Raw genomic sequence first — 21,397 nt, forward strand, 5'->3', positions numbered from 1 at the left:
CCACCCAGGGCTTCTCGCCAGCAGGAACTGGGTGTCAGGCGCTGGGCCAGGACCCCCCACACCTGGCCTCTGGCACTGTGGGTGGCAGGTGATTTGAACGGATGTCACCTTGACCTTGGGGAAGCAGCCCACCCCTCCCAGTGTGGAGTTGCTGCGGCCCAGAGTCTCCACCCAGACAGCGGGAGACCCCAGTGGACAGACGCCCCTTCCCCGTGGCTGGCAGTGTGAGTGCGTCCTGGGGAAAGGGCCGAGCGTCTCCCACTAGTCACGGGCCCGGGGCAGCTTCCTCCACCCCTGAGAGCCTTGTGCAGTCCGCCCTAAAGTGGAGTGATGGCAGAGTTGGTGTGAGGAACGAGTTCAGGGGCCTAGAACATTCCGGGCCCTGGGCAGGCACCCGGTGAACCGTGTCAGCTAGACCCAGCCCCAAGTGCCCCACTCCCACTTGGCAGCCCTCCTCCCAGCCTGAGATGGACTTGGGTCCCCCGTGAGGGACACTCAGGTTGGGGCTGGGCCTGGGCCTCCTGTCCCCTGCCATGCCTCAGCCCCTCGCCTCACCTGGCACCGACTGGGGTCCCCAACCCTGACTCCCTGATGGCATCTGGGAAGCCCTGGGTTGGCCAGGCAGCGCCAGGCCCTGGGGCCGTGCCGTGGCTGCCCGAGGTGGCCTCAGTGCCCTTGGTGGCAGCACCAGGGGGAGCAGAGTGGAGCAGGCGGTCTGAGGCCCTGCCGAGTCCCACAAAGGCTGTGGCCTCCCGAGGCTCTGGAGTGTCCCCAGGGTTTGGCCAGCGCCTGTGGTGTCTGCACTGTTCCAGCCGCCCTGGCACACGGCAGACACCCGGGGCTCCCGCTGACTCCCAGGCCGAGCAGTCACTCCACCGATGCCGCCCAGGGCTGGCCCGTCGCAGCCAGTGGAGAGGCCCTGGGACCTCGCACAGAGACCGTGCTCGGGTTTGAGAGCACCTGCCAGAGGGTGCAGATGGCACTCTGGGAGGAGGGACAGGTGCTGTCCTGCAGCCCCAGGAATCCCTGCCAGGCTGTGGCTCCAGGACTCTGGAGGGACAGGCTTCTGGGACGGTGGGGGAGGGGAGGGTAAACCAACGGCTCTGCCTTCCAGGCATCTGAGCCTGGGATGGTTGGTGCAGGGGCTCAGTAGTGGGGTCCCAGGCAGGTGTGTGTCGGGCCTGGGGAAGGGGGGATCCCCCAAGGGCCCATGGAGGGCCCCAGAAGATGGAGCTGCCACACTGCAGCCTCCTGCTGCCGAGAGAGATGTGGGCTCAGAGGCCCTCCTGGGATGGAGCTGTTCTGGCTGGGTGAACGGGGCCCCCATGGCTGCCCCCAGAAGCTGGGGTCTTGTGACCGTGCTCTGGGGCTGCCGGCCTCCCAGTGCTGCCCGGGCATGGCGGGCCGTGGGGCTGAGGGTCCTGGCGTGTCCAGCCCCCAACACGGCCCCGCAAAGCCCGGCACAGCGTCGGCAAACAGATCAGTCCTGGACTCGGCTCACATTCCTGCAGGAGGCGTTGGACTCTCTCCATCCCGGGGTCCCTGAGGATAGGCGATGTCCGCGCCATCTGGCAGAGCTGGCTGGAGGCTGGGGCAGGGACAGGTGACCAGGGCCAGCTGGGAGGCTAGACGGTGTCTAGCCAGGGGTGCAGCGCCTGCGTCCCAGCAGTGCCCGGCTCCTCTCCCCTCCTGCCCCCTCCCTGGCCCCAGCCCCGGGGGCTTCGCTGCCCCACGCTCTGCATGTTTGGGATGGCTGGGGCTGCAAGTCACCGCGTGGCTGAGGGGGCCTGCTGAGAGCCAAGAGCCTGCTGTGTTTTCTCTGTCCCCCGCCAGCCCTGCCTCCCCCGAAATCGCAGCTCTGGCGCAGGAGCCAGCAAACGCGTGGGCTCGCGGGTGCCGGCCGAGCGGGTGTGGGAGCGCAGCACGCGGTGCAGGAACTTGGGGCGCCCCGAGAAGTAGCGGCCAGCAGCCCCGCTCGCTCGCAGGGAGGGCGGCGCGCAAGGGGTTGATGGTGGGGTGAGCCCAGAACCGCTCAGAGTGATGAATCGACGCCGTAAAGCCAAGTGCTGGCACGGGGGCCTGGCCGCAGGGTGCCTTGGCCCTGGCTCCGGGGCGTCTCCAGCCCGGTGTGTGTCGTGTTCTGGGAGGCATCCTGAGCGGGAGTGAGCTCCGCTGTGCCAGGCTGGGCAGCAGCGCGGGCGCGTCTCCCAGGTGAGGCCGGGCGTCTGCTGCCACTTCCGTCGTTTCCTGGGCAGAGCGCGGCCTCTGCCATGTGCCAGGCCCCATTCCAGACCCCATTCCGGGCAGGTGGGCTCAGGCCTGTGGGTGACGCAGCTGCCGGCCCTGGGGAGAAGCAGGGGCTCCGCTGTGATGCCCCTCGCAGCAGGCCCCGCGCTCAGCTCCGGCACGGCCCAGCCTCCCATTAGGCCCCTCGGGGAGGCCGCTCCAGGGCCAGACTTTGGTGTCAGCGAGGACCAGGTTGAGCTGCTACTTAGCTCCTTACTGCGTGGCCTTGGGGCGGTAACTGTACCCTTCTGAACCTCGGTCTCCTCCTCTGTGGAGTGGGACGTGTAATACTCTCACCTCTAAGGTGCTTGGATTCAGGGCGACGGCCCAGGGCTCCGCGACGGAAGAGAAGCCTGCGGGAGCGGCCCAGCCCCTGCCAGCTCTGGGGCAGACACGGACAGAGACAGCCGCCTCACCTGCGGGGCCCGGCTCTCTGCCTCGGCCTTGGTCACCACCTCTGTCCCTTTGCCCTCCTTCTGCTTCTCTCCACCTAGGCTCTCGGGGACAAGGACCCCACCTCAGGCCCAGAGTGGGGGGCAGTCAGGACCCCACATCCAGGCCTGGGAGACCCATGGCAGGTCTCCACGAAGCCCAACCTCCTGCCTCCACTGCCCGCTGGTTCGGAGTTTGGTCCTGTAAACACCTGCCTGTAAGGTGGGCCCAATCCTCACGTTCTCACGTTAAATGGTAGGGACACTCCGGGAGAACTGTGCTGTCCTGTCTGAGGGAGAAGTTGATGCTATGGGCAGAGGAGACCAGGGGTTTCCACGGGGGAGATGGAGGCTCAGGACCCCTCGCCCTCACGGCCGGCCCACCCCGAGGCTGGGCCCCCAGGCTGCCTTCCCACGCGGCGTGGGCTGCCCTGACGCTGTGCTGCTGCCCCCTGCCCCCCGGCTGCCCCTGCTCCTCCGGGAGATGAGGCGGCAGCCTGGGAACGGGTGGCGGGTGGCGGCCAGCGGGGGCTGGGCAGGGAGCCGGCTCTCTCCGGGGAAGTGGGTGGCTCTTCCCAGGGGAGGCTCGGCGAGCGACCCCAGCCCCCCGGCTGCTCTTGGGCAGTGGGGGCTTCCAGCATGGAGCTGGGGTCTTCACTGGGTGTCCGTGAGAAGCCCATGGGGGCTCGAGGCCCTGGGAGCCCCTCTCCGCCTTGCCGCCCAGCCCCGCCCGCACCCGGGTCACTTGGGCTGCAGCCTGGCCCATCTGACAAGTGTGTCTGTCACACTCACGGCCTGAGGGCGCTGCCAGGGCCTCGCCGTCCCCAGGGAGAGGAAGGAACGTGGGAAGTGACCTAGAGCCAGAGATCAGGAAGCCTCGGGCTGACTGGCGGTGCCGTCCCGGCGGTGCCGTCCCGGCTGTGTCGTCCCGGCGGTGCCCTGCAGGGGAGGGCGCCCTCAGCCTCATCCAGACCCTCCTCCTGGAGCCTGGGCAGGTGCCCGGCACCTCACGAGGCCCTTGGCGGCGGAGCTTTTTCTCTGACCTTCCTTGGGGGGGGGCCATACTTCGTCCCACCCGTGGCAGGACTCCCCCCGCCCCCCGAGAGCGGCATCGCCACGGGGGCCTCTCGGGAGGTTTCAGCGCCGTCTGGGGTCACCTGCACTCACTGAGCCACAAGGCAGTCGTGGTGGCAGAAGGAGCTTCCGCGCCGTGCGTAGCCCACGCGCCGTGCCGGGCCTGGGCGGCAGCCCCCCCCGCAGTGCTCACGGCCGCTCCGTGGCAGGGCTGTACCCCTGTCACAGAGGGAGAGGCCCAGGGAGGGGCAGTCGTGTTTGCAGTTACAGCTGGGGGTGGCGGAGGGGACGGACGCCCAGAGCCCCTTGGTAACGTCCGGCACACGGGCTGCTTGACCTAGAGGGGTCTCCCGTCCCTCCGGCCTGCGGCTTCCCGCGACCTGGAAGGGGCTTCCTACGCACTTACACCCGCCGCCAGCGGTGCCGGGCCAGAGTGGGCGTGTGGCGCGGGGCAGGTGCTGCGGCCTGCGTGGCAGTGTCCCTCGGAACGTGTGTGGACACCCGCTCCCCAGTGCGAGGCTCTGCAGAGGTGGGCCCCTGGGAGGGGGGATTGGGTCCTGAAGGGCCCAGTGCCCGTAGCGGAGGGGCAGGGGCCAGCTCCCCTCCTCATGTGGGAGGAACAAGCCCCGCCAAGCAGCAGCCCTGCCGCACCCCGGGCGTGGGCTTCCCAGCCTCTGGAGCTGTGAGAAGTAAACCCTGGCGTTTGTGAGTTGCCCAGACTAAGGTATTTTGTCAGAGCAGCAGGAAGGGCCAGGACAGCTGTGGAGCAGCCGAGAGCGAGACAAGGCCTCAGGGTCCCCACCTGTGGGCCCCGGGAGCCCTGGTGCGCACTTGGGGCTGCTGGTGGCAAAGCCGTGGCCTCGTTCCTTGGGCCGGCACCCGTGGCGGGCCGTCCTCCGGACGCAGGGAGGAAACCTGGCTGCAAACCGTGTTCCTTCCAGGAAGGATGGTGGCATTTCCGACGAGGTATCTGTGGCCAGAGGCCTCCTCTGTCGGCGGTGCCGAGCGCTAAAGCCTCTGTTTCCTGCTCTGCTCACGTTCGTGCCTCTCTTGAGCAAACCCTGGCAGCTGTGTTCTCGGTGAACGCCAGGGTGGGAACGCAGCCCTCAGCGTCAGCAGCTAGAGCCAGCCCGGGGACAGGCAGGAGGCCTGCGCCGACTCCCCAAGTCCTGGGGGACACCCCAGTGTGGGCAGCCTGCGGCCTGCACGCAGCCGGTCTCCTGATGCCCGTGGCTGGCCGAGGGACCTGTGGGCCCGGAAGGCCTGGGTTTGAATCCCGGAGCCATCGTTTAGGACAAGTGTGACCCTCGGAAGCCACAGTCCTGAGACCCAGGTCTCCGGGAGGGGAAGTGGACACACCCGGTGGTGCACCCCAATGCACCCGGGACCCTGGCCTGGCCGTCGGCCGTCTGGGCTGGGAAGGCACCCAGTGGACAATTCAGGCGGGTCTCGCCTGGTCCTGGAAGCTTCTGCCGCTGAGCCGGGGGCCTCCTGGGCTCAGGAAATGGAAGTGCCAGATGGCCCCTCTCCTGACCTCAGCAACCTCAGCAACCCCTGTTTCCTAGTGGTCCAGCCCCCCCGAGGAGGCTGAGGGGGGATTGGGCCCCAGAGGCCGGGGACTCTGAGCTGGCTGGAGCTGTCAGATGCCTCAGGAAGGCAGGGGTGTCCCGCCTGACCTGGGCCAACTCATGTCCCCCCTCTGCCTCCTCAGGGCGGAACCAACCGGGCCCTGCTGGCTGGGCCGAGGAGCAGAGACGGGTGTGTGCGGCCGGAGCCGGGCCTGGCGGGATCTGGCCCCTCACGGCACGTTCCTGGGAAGGGCGGGCCCTGCTCAGCCTGCCTGTGCCTTGTCCCACCTCGAGCCCCTACTTTGCCCCCCGACCCAGCCGCCCCCTTTCTGCTCATTTCTGCCCACCCACCCAGGCCAGGCCCCTTCAGTCTGAGCTCCTGCCCCTGGTCGCAGCTCCTGCTGCCTGGGTCTCTGGCCGCTGCCTTGGTGTGTAGGGACGGCTGCACCCTACGCCCGGCCGCCCGGGCCGCCTTCCCCACCGCACCCCATCTCTTCTCCAGAGCACCCCCGAGACGGGGACTTGGGCCCAGGCCCCCACCCCATTCTCTCACACCCCTCACTGCTGGACCCAGCTGGGCAGCTGGGTCCCTGACCCCCAAACCCTCTGCCAAACCCCAGAGCCCCGTCCTCAAATCCTCCCCTCCCCCAGGCTGGCAGAAGTGGGGGCGGGGGGAGCAGAGGGGAAGAGCTTCCCTTGCGGGCAGGGCGGAGGCCGGTGAGAGGCTGTCACGCTGGCGAGGGCCCTTGGGCCTGAGTGTCTTCCCATGGGAGGGCTGGAGGGGAAGGTGTGGACGGTCAGGGGCTGACCCCGACTGGGAGCTGGGAAGCCCTGCAGGGGAGATTGATGGGCCCCACAGGCCGGGTGGGGTGCAGGAAGCCGGAGGGTGATGTGCCCCGGCCACCAGGAGTGGGCTCACTCAGCCCTGTCACGGGCCGGGCATGGGCTCCCAGGCACGCAGCTTCCACCAACTCTGCAGCTGGCCTCCGCGAGCCCCACACCAGGACACAGAGGCCACCGAGACAGCCTGGTCACACTCACACCTACGTGCACATGGCTCCAGGCTGGCCCGCAGCGGCAGCTCCCCGGGACAGAGGATTCTCAGTGCCGTGCGGGGCTCTGATGTCCCTGCCCCGGGCTGTCTGAACCGAGTCGAGCGTGCGGGACGGAACTGCTCCATCTCGGGCTCTCCTGGGGCCTGGTGTCTGCCAGAGGAGGGGCTCCCCACTTTCTGCCTGGCCCCAGCCAGGGACAGCTGCGGTCGGGAATGGCAGCTGGGCTTGCGGAAACAACCGCGGTTTTAATTTTCCTTCCTTTGGCTGGGGCACGGAGCAGAGACGGGGTAATGCGTTTACCATGAGGCTGATGCTGGAATGGTCAGCAAGGCCCAAGCCAGGCCTGGGCTCTGAGGCCAGCGGGGGCCCCGCTCCTAAAACAAACCCCATGGCGGCCGCAGAGGAAGGTGTGGGAGGCACGTTCTGGAGGCCGGTTCTACGCATCTCCGTGGGGGGCAGGATGGACTGTGTGTGACCCCAGCCCACAAACTGACCTCCTGCTCTGGGGCCCCTGCCCCTCCCAGCCCCCATGTGCCCTCCCCTGGCGTTAGCTGGGACCGTCCCCGCCTGTGTGTGGGGTGGCCCTTTTGCAGGGAACATGCCCTCACCTCCCCGTGTCCCCAGGCCACCCCATCACCTCCTCCAGACTCAGACCAAGCAGCCCCTTGTGTGTGCCCAGGGCCCACTGTGCGGCAGTTGGAGGGGGGGAGACAGGGCCAGAGTCTCCCACCTGCTCCTAAATGTGTCCACCCAGAAGTGACGCCTGTGCCTCTGCTCACGTTTCACTGGCCGGCAGCAGTCATGTGACCAAGCCCACCTTTGTTGGGAGGGAGGGAAGTGAGATGCAGGTGCCTGTGACGGAGAGCCCAGGGCCTGGTGCCCGCTGCTCAGCCCGTGCAGGGTCCCTCCGCCCAGCTGGAACGCACCGGCCTGGCCTGGCACAGAGGGCATACGCGGGTCCTCGCGGACAGTCGGCAGTTGCTGCTCCACCTGGAACCTTGCTGTGCCCACGAACCTTCTGCACCCAAAACGGGCACCTTAGGATCATGGGCCATGGCTCTGGGGGCTTCACCGAGTGTCCCTCCTGTCTATCACCCCCACCATCCTCACCTGCCAAGGGCTCAGTTCCCCCCGTTTTGTGCCAGGTGCCAGATCTGCACGTCCTCCCCAGGGGCCCTGGCCACGTGGGGGATTGGGGGAAGCCTACCCGGTGGGGGCTGGGCTGGAGAAAGTGCCAGGGCCTTGGCCTCCTGGGGTCCACTGGTCCCCTGTGTGCATCACAAGCACCCAAAGCTCGCCCAACACCCGCTCTGCATTCAGGGGCCGGGGCAGCCCACACGGCCGGGCACTGCCTCCCTCTCGGGGTAGCAGCACTCGCTCAGATGCCTGAACCACAGGCCACAGGCAGGGCCTCGTTGGGGGGGGTCCACGGGGAGCAGCCAGGGGCAGACACCGCACTGAGCAGCAGGGGCCAGCTGGGCGCTGTTCCACTTCCGGGCTCCAGCTCTGCCCTGAGCCCCACAGTCAGGGCTGTGGGGGACAGGCCCAGCACCGAGGGGGAACAGTGGCATTGGGGGTGGCACTGGCCCTCGCCCCAGCCCGGGCCCTGGCAGAGGCGTGTGTGGCGGCCTCGCTTGGAGAGGAAAGCCGGAGCCCGCGGGGGTGGGGAGGGGCCTCTGCTGACACACAGACATTCCCGGGCAGAGACGCGGCCACGTTTCCGCATCGGGAAGGCATTTCCCAAACAGCTTCCAGACCCCACAGCTGCAGGCCTGCGTGTGCTCAGCAGCCCCGCGGGGGGTGGTTGTCACGGGTGCTGCCTGGGCCACCGGTGGCCATGTGCACTGGCAGCCTCTGACCCCCTGGGCCACGCCCGGGTTCCTCCTCCAGGCCTGGCAGGATGGAGGGCCCAGACCTTCCCGGAGGTGCGGCTGCCGCAGCTCATCCATGCCCTGCAGCCAGTGTCCCAGGCCCTGTGGGCCTGAATGTACGTCTCGGTCAGGTGGGGAGACGGCGCCACAGCCCAGAACTGCACCCGGCCTGTCGTGGGCACTGTTGTTGGATGAAAGGACGAAGGAATGAGTGAGCGAGGGAGTGAATGAACGGAGGGATGTGAGTAGAGGATGGGCCGGTGGTGGGGAAGCCCCGAGGCGGCGGCCACTGGCACTGCGGTGGGCAGGCCGGCGGGGGAGGTTTTGCAGAAGTGGCCTCTGAGGTGGCTCTGAGCAGGTGCCAGAGTCCACGGCCGGCAGGCGGGAGGCAGGGTGGGCGTCCCACGGCTGCAGGAGAAACCACGAGCCTGCCCGGGGGCCAGCGGGGCCTGCCAGGGTCCTTCACTTTGAGGACCCTGAAGTAATTGGGTCTGAGTCACGCCTGGTCCCTCTGGGCTGCACCTCTCTCTCCTGCGTGACCTTGGGCAGGTCATTTCTCCTCTGGAAACTGAGACCACAGGAGAGTGTCCCGGGGCCCGTGTGCAGAGCGCAAGGCACTCAGGTTCCCTTCTGGGCAGAATGAGAGGGGCTGGGTGACCGTGGGGTGTGACAGCCTCTGCCAGCCCTGAGGGTGGGACAAGGATGTCACCCCATGAGGCCTCGCATAGCTCTTGAGGGCTTCCAGGGGAAAAAGGACAGTTGTGGAAGGCCTAGCTGTGCTTTGTGAGCTGGTCCCGGAGGCTCGGATGGCTTCTTGTGGCCGTCCTCCTCTCCCTGGACCCCGTGGGCACGGTGGTGCTGCCACACCGGCCTGTTTCTCCTTCCCAGTCACGTGTGTCCCACAGCTTCAGGCCCACAGGCCCCTGTCCACTGTGCAGATGAGGAAACTGAGGCCCAGAGGGGTCTTGGGACTTGTCTGTGCCACACAGTGCTTCAGAGGGCCAGGACCCACACATGTGACACTGTCCCTGTCGTGGGTCCCCATGCTCAGCCTTCGGGTGTTTGCCTGGGCACAGGGCCGGTGGGGGGTCCGGCCTCCAGACCCGGCCTCCCACGTGTGGACTCCATCGAGCCCCTGGGTCAAGCCCTTCCCCATAGGAAGGAGGTGGCTCAGTGTCAGCCCCGTGGCCGGCGGGAAACTGAAGCCACCAGGAGCAGGGCTGGGGCATCCCCAAGAGCAGGATGTGAGCCACACATGGGACCACGTACACGTGTAGCCTCGCTAAAAAAGTAAAAACAGGTGAAATTGATTTTAATAGTCTATTTTACTTGATGTGGTGGATGCAGATAAGATCTTTTTGGCACGTAATCTACATAAAAAAGATTAACGAGATGGTTCCCGCCTCTCTCACTGAGAACGTGGTGTGCCTGTCCTGCTGAGCACGGTCTCCCCTGGGCGGAGCCGGGTTCCAGGCACAGTAGCTGTGGGGCCTGTGGGCTCTGGTCCAGCACTGGGCGCCTGCCCTTCCCTGCCTGGGTCCTCTACCCGGGGACAGAGGACAAGGCAGGAGCCCTTTCCCAGGGCGGGCAGGACATGGGGACAGCGTGGGAGGTCAGGTGGGGGTGCTGCCTGACTTGGCTCCCCCGTGTCCATTCCCCACTTCCTGTCCGTGGCTGTCCTCCCTCATGGCCTGGGCCTGGAGGGCATCAGAGTGGGGTCTGCGTGAGCAGGGCGTTGGCATCGTCACCTGGAGGGCTGCCCGAGGGAGACCGCCTCCAGCAGGGTGCTGATGGAGGAGCCCTGGCCCTGTTGCCCATCGGTGACTTGACTTGGAGATTCCTTCTGTGTCTCTGCACCTCCCCGGGAGACAGACATGGTCCCCACGGCCCCCGTGCCGGCCCCTGGTGTCTCACCCCTGCACCCCGCCCAAGCCTGTCCCCTCTCCAAGAAACTGCTGGGCCAAGGCCCTGCTGGTTGCAGAGGGTGGGACCCTGCAGTTTCTGTCAGCACTTGTTTGGGAGCTGTAGGCAATGGAACGCTCATTGCAGTCGTAAACAGTACAGGAAGGCACTGTTCAAACTGAGGTCACCGCCTGTCCTGCTATCAGCGAGTTTTATGGTGCCCCCCCAAGGCAAGGAGTCGGCTTGTGTGTCACTCAGGGGGAGGTCAGGAGGGGGCTCACCGGGAGCACTTGGCAGACGCGCGGGGCCCAGGCAGGCCCTTTCTGCGCAGCCGGGTGCCGGGGGTGGGGCTGATGGGCGGGCTGGCCCGTGGATCGCAGACAGGACCAGGCAAGGTGAGACGGTGCCGGAACTGGGTGAGGCTGGCTCTTCCCACGGGCTTAAGGTCGCCCCCTTGTCCCTGCTCCCAGATGGGCTGGGCTCTGCGGGGGCAGGTTCTGGATGCAGGCAAGCCCCTCGGCATTGCGGAACCTGAATCACTGGGGCTGGGGTCCTGCTTGCCTGGATTTGTCTGGGGACAGTGTCTTAGTCTGTCAGTTTCCTCACCTCTAAAATGGGATGGTGGCCCTCCGCAGCGGGGACATGGAGGGGATGGCAGGTGTTTCCTTGGAGCCCAGGGCCTGGCACACGCTGGGCACCCAGTGGCTGCAGCTGTGGTTACCTCCTCACTCTTCCTCACTGACCTGACCCAGTGTCTGTCTGTCCTGCAGGGTGCCAGGCCCTAAATATCTTGGTGACTGCAGCTGTGCCCACAGCCCTGCCCCTGCCCCACTCGCCCAGATCCATGGCCTGGAGGCCCCAGGGGTGCTGGCCCTCCCGGTTCCGGGCAGTGGGGGAGGGGTGTCCCGAGCTCTGTGTCTCTGAAGTGGCCCCAGTCACATGGCCTGTGTCTGTTGCCCACCTGAGTCTTCAGAGAGGGGCACGTGGCAGCTGGGGGAGCGGACTGTGCTCTAGGGACACTGCCACTGCCTTTCACGGGGAGATGCTGGGGAGCTTTCTGGAGCAGGTGTGGGCACCCAGCCTCTTGGGGCTCCCCTGGGCCCTGGTGCTGGAGATGTGCCTCCCAGTGGGTGCTGGGTCATCCCAGGCAGGGATGTTGCTGACAGTCACTGAGCACCCACTGGGCCCGGCTCTCCGACCTCATGTAGCCCTGCGCTGGGGGGGGGGGCACCCCTGACCCCCAGCACAGGTGAGAGATGGGGCTCAGAGAGAGTGAGGGCTCCAGGGCTTCTGGCCCGAGCTGGACTCTCAGACCCAGTTCTGCTGCCTCGAGATGCAGGGCTGCAGGTCCAGGGCTCCTCGAGGCACCGGACGTGGGGTGCCTGTGGAGGCACAGCCTGGGGAGGGCTGCTTCTGCTGCCCTGGGCCTCCAGCTGTGGCCTGGAGCAGAGTGGGTGCCCAGGGGCTGGGGTCGGAGGTGCCCCTGTGGCCTTGGCTGGTTCTCCCTGCCCTCTGGCCCCTCCGGCCTGCTGTAGGGGTGCACGGTTCTCTTGCTCAGGGTCCTGTGGGCCTTGGCCCTGGCCCAGGGGAGGGCAGAATAGTGCGGGGCACTGGTCGTTGGGCCGGGGGTGAGGTCCTCACCCCCAGGGTTTCCACCTCCGTGCTGTGGTCCCCGCTGCCTCTAGCTGCCCACCCTTGACAGCGCTCAGCCCACCAAGCTGCCTCTGCAGGGCATCCCTGCCTTGCCAGGATAGAACACATGTTTGTGCGTGTGTGTCTGTGCATGCACTCGTATGTGCATGTGTGTGCATGTCTCTGTGTGCCTTTGTCTGTGTGTGTCTTGTGTGCACGTTTGCACACGTGACTCTGGCTCCGCTGTGTGTGTGTGTGTGCACGTGGGTGCCGGGCTTTGTGCAGGGATCCTCCTCTGGGTCCGCAGCCCTGAGCGCGCGCGCAGGAATGCGCGGCCCCCTGAGGCGGGGTCGGGGGCGGGGCCGGGGCGGAGCCGGCCCCCTCGGGCGTCTGCGGACTTGGCCTTTACCTGCGGGGGGCGGGAGGAAAGCTGAGAACTTAAAGGCGGGCGGGCCGCGGGGCCCAGAGACGCTCCCGGGCGGCGCCAAGCGGAGCGGATCTTAGCGGCCGACGCGCCGGCCCGGAGCCAGGAGTGGAGCCCGAGCCCCCGCCTGGCCTCCCGGCCGCCGGCTCGGGGCACAGCGGCCGGTCCATGGAGGCGTCCCGGGGCCGCGGGGGGCTGGCGGCGCTCTGGTGCCTGGGGCTCCTGGGGGGCCTGGCGCGCGTCGCGGGCACGCACTACCGCTACCTCTGGAGGGGCTGCTACCCGTGCCACCTGGGCCAGGCCGGCTACGCCGTGAGCGCCGGTGACCAGAGGCCAGGTGGGCGAGCCGGGGCACGGGCGGGTGGGACCAGGGTGCTGCTCCGAGGCGCAGCTCCCTTTGTTTCCTCTTTTTAAAGTTTGCCTGCGCCTGCCACAGTGCCAAGCTGGGGGGAGCAGGGCGGGGCTGTGCCGGGCAGGCGGCCCCTGCCTCTGGGACTGGGCCCTTGTGCCCTGAGGAATCAGACACTCCCGTCCCCTCTCAGGCCTGGTGGCAGAGGCAGCTGATGGCAGGGAGGTCCCCTGACCGGAGGGAAGAAAAACATCCCCTTGCTTTTGCCTGTGGGCTCAGGCGGTGCTCCCTCCAGGGTACCGGCAGCTCTGGGAGGGGAGCAAAAAAACGGGCTGGAGAGAGGGGCCCTTGGGGACCCCTGGCACTGGGTCTCCCCCTCCAGGGTCCTGAGAGCCCCTCTGAGGTCATGTGTGCGGACGTGGCAGGTGCTGTCCTTCCTGCCGGCTCCGCAGCTGCAAGGTCAGCTTTGAGGCCCGCACCTGAGGACTCAGGGCCGTGAGAAGCAGGACGCACCCTGTCCTAGGTCCCTGCTCTCTGCAGCTGGGATCTGGTGCCCGCCCTGGGCCGGCCGCCCTCCAGGGAGTTTCCCTGGAGCTTCCTGGGATCCACAGAGCTTGGAGCTGGGCATCCTCAGGAACTCGAGGGGGGTGGGTGGGTGTGGCTCCTGGGGAGTCAGCACCCATGTCACCCGGGGCAGAGTGGGGGCTAGCAGCTGATCCCTACCAAGCCTTCCCAGTGCCCTGAGGCAGCTCCTTAGAGACATTGACCCTGCCCGGCTGTTTTGGTGGCCTGGGGCAAGGCCCTGTCTCTCTCCTGCCTGAAGGACTCCCAGAACACTAAGGCCGAATTGTGGCAAAGGCTGCCTGCCTCCTTCCCACTCTGCGGCTCAGCCCGGGCCAGGCTGGCGCTGTCACTCCACCAACACTGGGACTAAGTGCTATGAGACTGTGTAGCATCTAAGCCCTCGGGCTGGGAGTGGCTGGGCTTTGGGGAGCTGGGAGCCCCCGCCTGTGCCAAGGCCTACTGCAGCTCTTGGGGGAGAGAGCAGGGCCCATGGGTCGTGGTGTGCACTCCCCAGGTGAGGGCCTCTTGGCATGTTGGGGACAAAACAGAGCTCTGAACTTGGTAAGCTCCCCTGAGTGGAGCTTTCTGAGTTTCCTGTAAGTAGGGCAACCTTCAGAAAGGGCTTATGTCGGGTGGTTTCTGCAGAGACAGCAGGTTCGGGCAGGCCAGGCGTGCCCATCTGCTCCAGTGTGCCTACCCGGCAGGCGCTGGGGGGCTTGGGTGCTGGTGATGGAGGCCCCGTGGGCTCCCCGAGCCTCCGCCAGCCCCCAGCTCAGCAGGCACCGCAGGCCTAGCCCGGCTCCCTGAGGAAGCAGCCATGCTGGCACAGCAAGGTCACCGTGTGCTGCTGACCCTGTCCTGGGCTGCTGTGCACCTCACCGAGGGCAGCAGCAGGACCCCGGCCCAGCTGTTCCTTGAAACAGCCACAGTCAGGACCTGCCAGCTCCTCGCCTGGTGGCTCCTTCCTGGTACCTGTCGTAGCTGTCCTGGCTGTCCCTGACCTGTCCCCTCCCTGGGTGTGGGGCTTGGCTTTGGGCTGGACAGGGTGGAGTGGACTTGTCCCCAGGCCAGCCCATTGTCCCTGGAATGAGCTGGCTTTGTACTCTGACTCTCCTGGGAGAGGATGGGGGGAGGCCTCCCAGCTCCTTCCATCCTCCACTGGGGGTCCCCTCACTGCCTGGGGGCTCAGGCTGCCCCCGCCCCGTCCTTGCACAGGAGAGCAACTGTTTCTGCTGCTGGAGTGTCAGAGTCTCGGCTCACCTGACCCCATCCAGCACCATCGGGGGCTGGCCTGGCCCTTGGGCACAGTTGGGGGGTCCCTGGGGAGTCTAGCCACCAGAGGGGCTATGGCTCCTGTGATCCTGGCCGTGGGACCAGCCCCCACAGGCACAGTGGACCCTACTGCTGAGTTGCAGGCCAGGCTGGCCAGAGCTGACACGGGAGCCCGGGATTCCCAGCTGGGACGGCCCGGGGCTCCGTGGCTCCCGAGACAGCAGGGCCGTGCTGTGTTCGCGCCCTGTGGCTGCTGTAGCAACTCACCACACACTTAGTGGCTTCGAACGACAGATTCATTACCTGACGGTGCTGGAGGTCGGAGTCCAAAGTGGGCCGAAATCGAGGCGTGGGCAGGGCTGGGTCCTTCCGGAGGCGCCAGGGCTCTCGGCCCCTCCCGTCCTCACAGCCAGCAGCAGGGCGTCTTCCAGCACCTTCCAGTCCCTGCCTCTGACTCTCCTGACTTCACGTCCCCGCTGCCTCCCACTCTCCTGTCCCCTTGCTATGAGGACGCTGTGGTCACGTTGGGCTCACCCGGCTGGGCCAAGATGACTTCCCTCCCAAGACCCTTAGCGTGATCCATCTGCAAAGGCCCTTTTGCCATGGAAGGTTCTGGGGGTGAGGGTGTGGACATCTTTGGGGGTGTTATTCGGGTGACCACAGTGTCCTCAGGTCACGGCCACAGCCCCCGCCCAGGTCCTCGGAGCTGTCTGAGAGCAGGGCTGCTCCGGCGTCACGTGGGCTCCTTGGGGGCGGGGTGGACAGGGTTTCCGTGACCCCCCTGCCTTGCTAAGTGTAAATCATTTCTGTAAAGGGGATTTGCTCGGTTCAAAGGGGCCAGAGATCTCAGAGTGGAGGGGGCCCCAGCAGGAGGTCGTCTGGCCGAGCGCCCCGCCCATAAGCAGGTGAGGGGAGGCCCCAAGTCCTCCGCCTTGAGCCGGCTCGCTGTGTCCAGATACTGATCCCGGCTGACAGCAAACAGCGGGCGCCGGAAGCCATGGCGGTGCCTCAGTGCCCCCTGCCTGGGCCTCTGTCACCCGTCTCCCCCGCCACAGCAGCCTCTGACTGCCACACGCTGCGGTTTCAGGGGTGGGAGGGTGTGGGCCGGGGTCAGTGTGCCAGGCCCTCCTGCAAGGGTGCGGTGGGGGAAGGGGCGTGCGGCCAGCTCCTGGCCTGGCACCTGGGCCCGTCCCGTCCTCGCACAGCCGTGAGGAGGCGGGTGGGAGTAGGGAGGCCCGGGCTGTTCAGGGTTGGCCTCGCCTGGAGAGGACGGCAGCCGCTGCAGGGCCCTGCCCACCGCAGGCCGGCACCGTGCCCAGGCCTCTGCCTCGCGCCTGCTCCCAGACTGCCCTGTGTGGGCCACGATGCAGCCTCCGGGCCCAGCGTCCCAGCCAGGGCTCAGGGCAGCTCTGCGCCCGCCGCCCGCTGCTCTCTGTCTGGTGTCACCTCAGTCAGCCTCTCCGTTAGCCAAGGAGTCAGGAGTGTGGCCCAGATGGCCGCAGCGTCACCGGCCGAGGGCTGGGATTTTACGGAACCAGCCAGCTCTTCCTAAGCACCTGCTGTATGCCCTGCAGTGTGCTGTGTGGGGTCACACCATTTCCTTTGAGGGGCCCTCTCCGGGGTCTCGGATCCAAGCTCGGCAGAAAGGAGTCTCTCTTGGAGCGCCTCGGGCAAGTGCTGCCCACCCTGCCCTGCCCAGCGGGCACAGGTCTGTCCGCCCAGCTGATGCTCCCACCAGAGGGCCCTGGGACCCTCTGTTTCCAGGAGCCTCTCTGGGGCTCTGTGGGGTCTGTTGACCCCTTGTTTTCAAGCTTCCTCCCACAAACCACCCTGGCCTCTTTCTGAAGAACGTTGCTGTGACTTAGGGACATCCTGTGCAGGTGGAGAGGGCTCCTGATCTGTCTGCCGCCCCCTCCCGGAGGCAGCCTGGGGCTTAGGAGGGACCTGGGGGGTGACTCCAGAGTGGGCGTGGCTTGTGCGTGGAGCAGGCAGAGACTCTGGCTTCAGGGGCTGTTTGCCGTTTCCCGGTTGCCGGACACATTCTGAGAGCTGGGCTGGTGGTGGGCTTTCTGCCCGGGGGAGACACCCTAGGTGACGCCTCCACTGAGGAGGCCCGGGGGACAGCTGGGAAGAGCTTCGCCCCGTGTACCGCCTTTGGCACCCTCCGGCTCCGACGGCTGGCGTTTAGGACGGACGCCTCGCACACAGTTGTTTGCATGGGGATGGCAGGGGGGCCTGGAGATGGTGGAGAGGTCACAGCCGATCGTGGGGACCTGGCGGCTTGTCAAGCGGAATTAGAGTGAGAGCTGGGCTCTGTGTAGCCACTGGAGTGAGGTGTCCAGCCAGTCTCCTGCGCAGTTGAGGACTCGCCACCGAAGCCTCTCGCTCGAATCAGCCCCGGCCTCTCTGGCCAGGGACGGGGCTGCTTCTCAGCCCAGGAGGGCTCTTCAGGGTGGGGTCACTGGGGGTCCTCTGGGCAGTGCTGGGCACGTGCAGCCCCCATCTGTCCCCGCGCTGGTTTCTTCCCGGCCAGGGCAGCTTTAAGAGCCCCTGTGTGCGGGGTGCTCTGCTGGCTGGCAGGGCTCCTCCTGGGGCCCAGGAGCTGCACACTCAGGTGTCCCTGGAAGCTGCTGCATCTTGCCCTTCAGTTCTGTCTGTCTCCCTGGGCCCCCTGGGGCCTGGCTCGGCTGTGTGGGCCCGGGGTCGGGGAGGCCAGGGCATCCCAAGCCTTCACACCTGTGCTGTCCGGCTTTGTTCCTGCAGGAGGTGGTGCACGCCTGGGGTGCTGGGAGCAGGGTGCCTCCCGCCCTGCCGAAGGGTCTTGGGGAAGAGTCAGCACTTTCCCTTGGGCTGGAGCCATAGCCCCGGGGGAGGGGCAGGTGGGCAGGGTGCCCTGTGCTGCTGGTCCTGCGGTACGAGGCTCCTCCCAGAAGCCGAACATCTGGGACCTGCCCCTCCCTCCCCCCTCTCCCCACCCCATGCCCAGGGCGCTTGGGGGCAGGAGGCTGTGCTGATGAGCAGGGCTGACGGGGCCCTGCAGGGTCTGCACAGCCTTAGGCTGCTGCTCTGCTCCCCTTGGCTGGTCCCCCCAGGCTGTGGCAGTCACGGCAGTGTGGATGCCGCTGGAACCTCCAGACCAGGCCAGTCCCAACGCAGTCCCCTGCCCCTCTCCTGCACTGTCCTCCCAGCCCTCTTCAAATGGGGCCCCCGAGTTTGGAACCTGTGAATGCACAGTTCTCCATCTGAGCCAGCCTCGGGGCAGGGCTCTGAGGAGTCACGGTGCTCGGGGCGGGGCTGGCACTTTGCGGGACAGGGCACAGCGTGGGGGTCCTGCGTGGGTTCCCTAGGGCTGCAGCACCACACACCGGGCAGAGTGCCTTCTCTGCACTCTGGGGGCCGGGAGTCCAGCTCCAGGTGTCGGGGCCCATGGGAGGGTCCTTCCTGCCTCTTCCTTCTGGCTCTGGAGGCCCTTGGCCGTCCTTGGCCTGCGGCCACCTCAGCACCATTCCTGCCTGGCTGGCCTCCTGTGTGTCTTGTGGGGACACCCGTGTCTAGAATGATCTCATCTCCATCCCTAACTTGCTACATCTGCAAAGACCTTGTTTCCTGCTAAGGTCACGTTCTGAGATTCCAGATGGACGTGAATTTGGAGCAGACGCTGTCTGCGCCAGCGCCCGCCGCCCTCCCCTCTCTTCGCCTCTTCCCCCCCGGGGCCTGTGCAGGGTCATCTCCAAAGTTGTCTCTTTCTCCTTTCGGGCTCCTGGGCCCCCGGGGAGCGGTGGCTTTGCCCGGGGGCACTTTCTGCATTTGGACTTACGGAAACAGCACGTGCTCCAAGTTCAGTCTTGAAAGGCGCTGGGAGCTGGGCTGCCCCCGCCCGCACCTGCCCCCTCTGCTGTCCCCCGCCTGAGCAGGTGGCCGTGGTGGCCAGACAGACCCTGTGTCCTCTGCTCTAGCTCTGGCAGGAGTGGGTGAGGGGCTCGGGGAGCCTTGCGCTCCAAGGAGGGTCTTGGGTCTGGGCCCAACGCCTGGGCTCCTGGGTGGGGGCAGGTCCTCAGCGAGGTGGCAGTGCTGGCTGTTTACGTGTCCCTGCTCCTGCCCAGATGTGGACGAGTGCCGAGCGCACAACGGCGGCTGCCAGCACCGGTGCGTGAACACCCCGGGCTCCTACCTCTGCGAGTGCAAGCCCGGCTTCCGGCTCCACACGGACGGCAGGACCTGCCTGGGTGAGTGTCACCTGGAGCCTCCTCCCCGCTGGCCTCTGCCTGGGAGGTACAGTGCCTTCTCTGGGGGCCCGGGGGTGGGGCAGCTCTTTCCACCTTAGAGAGCAGGCCCGGGCGGGCTCTGAGCTGCTCCCTCCCGGTCCTGCCTGCTCTGTGGCAGGGCGGCCCGCCAGCCCTGGCGGGGGGGGGGGGGCCCGGCACACACTCACATGTCCCGGCCGCTGTGGGGAGCCAGGCAGCTGCCCCGTAAACTTTTCCTGGGTCAGAAAGTAGAAACAGATGCAGGATGTGATGTGCTTCAGGACGGCTCAGACCGGGGGTGGGGAGGGGTCCCAGCCCGCTGCCCACTGCGGGGGGCTTCTGGGAGCCTGTGGCCGGGGGCCTTGTAGCCCTGGGCACCCTGGTCCCCTCAGGCCCCCTGGAAGAGGTGGCTCTGGGGCACATGCCCTTCTCTTACTCCTCCTCTCAGGCAGGGCTCTCCTGAAGGCAGACGCTGGGGGCCCCGTCCAGGGTGGGGGTGCCTGTCCTTCCTGCTGGCCCCCTGCTGTGAGGGCCTCAGGGCTGGGACACTCCCTAATCTTCCTCTCCACCACCTGGGCTGATGGTGGCCTTCCGTGAGACGCCCCGGCAGGGACAGGGCCTGGACGGGATGAGTAGTAACGTGGGCAGGGGGCAGGCTCTGCAGGCGAGGAGTGACCCGCGCTGGCTGCTGAGCCCGGGAGGGGCCCGTGCCCACCCCCCGCACTGCCGTGCTGGAGCTGCCTCCCTGGAGCCTTTCCTGGGGGACGTCTGCACACTCGGGGCCCCAGAAGTCTTGAGTGGTGGCATTTGCTCATTTGAAAGGGTCTTTTCAGGGTCAGATGCTGGGGCCCCTGGGCAGGGTCTGCTGGGCCTGGGAGGAGGCTGGGGGTCCCCCCAGCCCCTCTGGCCATCAGCCCCCAACAGTGCGCACCGTGCGTGGTTGGGGGGTCTCCCAGCCGCCTCCACAGCTTTCTCGGGTGTGGGGCCACCTCCTGGCTGCTCCCACCGGAGGGCCCCGGCGAGACTCACCTGTCACCGGCAGGGCTTTTCTCTACTCCCGGGTTTGGACGCAGAGCAGTGACCTCAGAGTCACTTTCTATTTCTTTTGACTGCACGTCCCAGCACGGACTTCACACCGGTACTTTACAGAATGACAGTCTCACTGCTGTGACGCAGCCGGGGCCTTTAGCACAGTCTGTTTCACACCAAAAGACGCTGGTGGCCGCTCGCTGGGCTGGTTTCACCCAGGAATGGGTGGCCACCCTCACTTCGGCCAGCACCGCCCTGGTGACCCGGGTTCCACCAGCCTCTGGCCAGTCGAGTTGGGGAATTGCCTTCCTCTCCCCGAGGGTTCCCTGGTGGTGGCCTGGGGGCCCGTGAGGATTACCCCGTTCCCAGGCTGTCCCTGCCTGGGCACCACCCAGACCCCTTCCCAGTGCTCCCTGGGGCATGTTGTTCCTGTTTGTCCCCTGCCTGTAGTGGCCACTCACTCTGCGTGGGGGCTATTGGTGACGAATTCCCACAGGAATTCCTGGGAGCTGACACCGGCCAGTGAGCTGCTGGTTCCCGGGTCCCCTGAGAGTGTCCAGGATGGTGAGGGTTTGTCGGCCTGGGCCCACCAGGTGCTGCCTTCCCTGTGGGGGCCTGAGAAGCTTCCAGAGTGGATATGGGGTCTCCTGGGGGCTTCTTCCCAGGCAGAGCCAGGTGGGTTTGTTCTGGGGGTGCCCTGCTGTCTGGAGCCCCTTCTTGTTGCCAAGGTACCACTGGGCAGTGGGCCTGAGATACGGGCTGGGACGGGTTGGGGGGGTCATGGCTGAGGGGCTGCCTCAGGGGGTCTCCTGCCACAGTGTGGCCTGGGCACTACCCAGTTCGTGCCAGGCTGCCTGGACCCTGCCAGGGCTCTGGGGTCCAGCTGGACTTCCAGCCCCTGGGAAGGGGACCCTCCCCTACCCTTTGTTTCGTCTCAGGAGTCCCAGGGTGTCTGGTGTGGGGAGGGCCGGTGGCCTTATCCTCCGGTTCACAGTGGCCCCCTCTGGGCCCAGACTGCAGGAGGGCCTCAGGGACCGTTCCCCAGGCCCCCGAGGGCCAGCTATGGGGCAGGCTGCACCGCTGGGCCACAGCTGCTGCAGAATCCTCCCCAGGCCTGCTGGGACCCTCCTGGTGGGGAGGGCGCCGTGACCTCTCCTGGGGCTTGGCAGGTGGACCGGGGACGGGCAGCGCAGGCCTGAGGCCCTGAAGTCTCGGACTTTCCCCCCAGCAGCTTGGACTGAGGAGGAGGGAGGGAGAAGCTGCCGCGGGGAGTGGCCATCCTTTCATGGCGCAGGATGAGCTCTTGGGGCGTCGAAACGTCCAGGGCCCGGAGCAATCTGGGAAGACCCCAGAGGAGGCTGTGCTTGAAGGGGGCCTTGAAACATACAAGGGGGGCCTTGAAACACACTTGCACCCCCCTGCAAGGCGGGAGAGGGCAGGAAATGCACAACCTCCAGGCATCCTCCCTTCCAAATGAGCTTACAGAAATAGAACACAAAAAGCTTCCATTCTTAAAAGTGAGAATTTACGAGAAGGATCTTGCCATTTACTCCATGAGAAGTGGCCAAGCCGGGGGCCTTGGCCCCCTGTCCTGGGACACTCTGTCACCCCGGTGCCCTCCTGGGCAGGGCCCCCAGTCTCTGGGGTGGGAAGAGCAGGGGGTCCCTCCAGACAAAACTGGGCCAGCCCCACGGAG

At 66.7% G+C, this 21,397-nt stretch overlaps 1 protein-coding gene across 1 annotated transcript in view; it reads left to right on the forward strand.

Moving 5' to 3' along the window:
• The window catches only part of MEGF6 (multiple EGF like domains 6), an 83,139-nt gene that overhangs the window by 45,962 nt on the left and 15,780 nt on the right, over positions 1–21,397 (forward strand). The window contains exon 6 of the mRNA XM_045546576.1: positions 18,532–18,654. Within this exon, the coding sequence (XP_045402532.1) occupies positions 18,532–18,654 (123 nt within the window). The remainder of the gene's footprint in view (positions 1–18,531; positions 18,655–21,397) is intronic.

Source organism: Lemur catta, chromosome 3 (assembly GCF_020740605.2).
Source record: "Lemur catta isolate mLemCat1 chromosome 3, mLemCat1.pri, whole genome shotgun sequence".
Lineage (NCBI taxonomy): Eukaryota > Metazoa > Chordata > Mammalia > Primates > Lemuridae > Lemur > Lemur catta.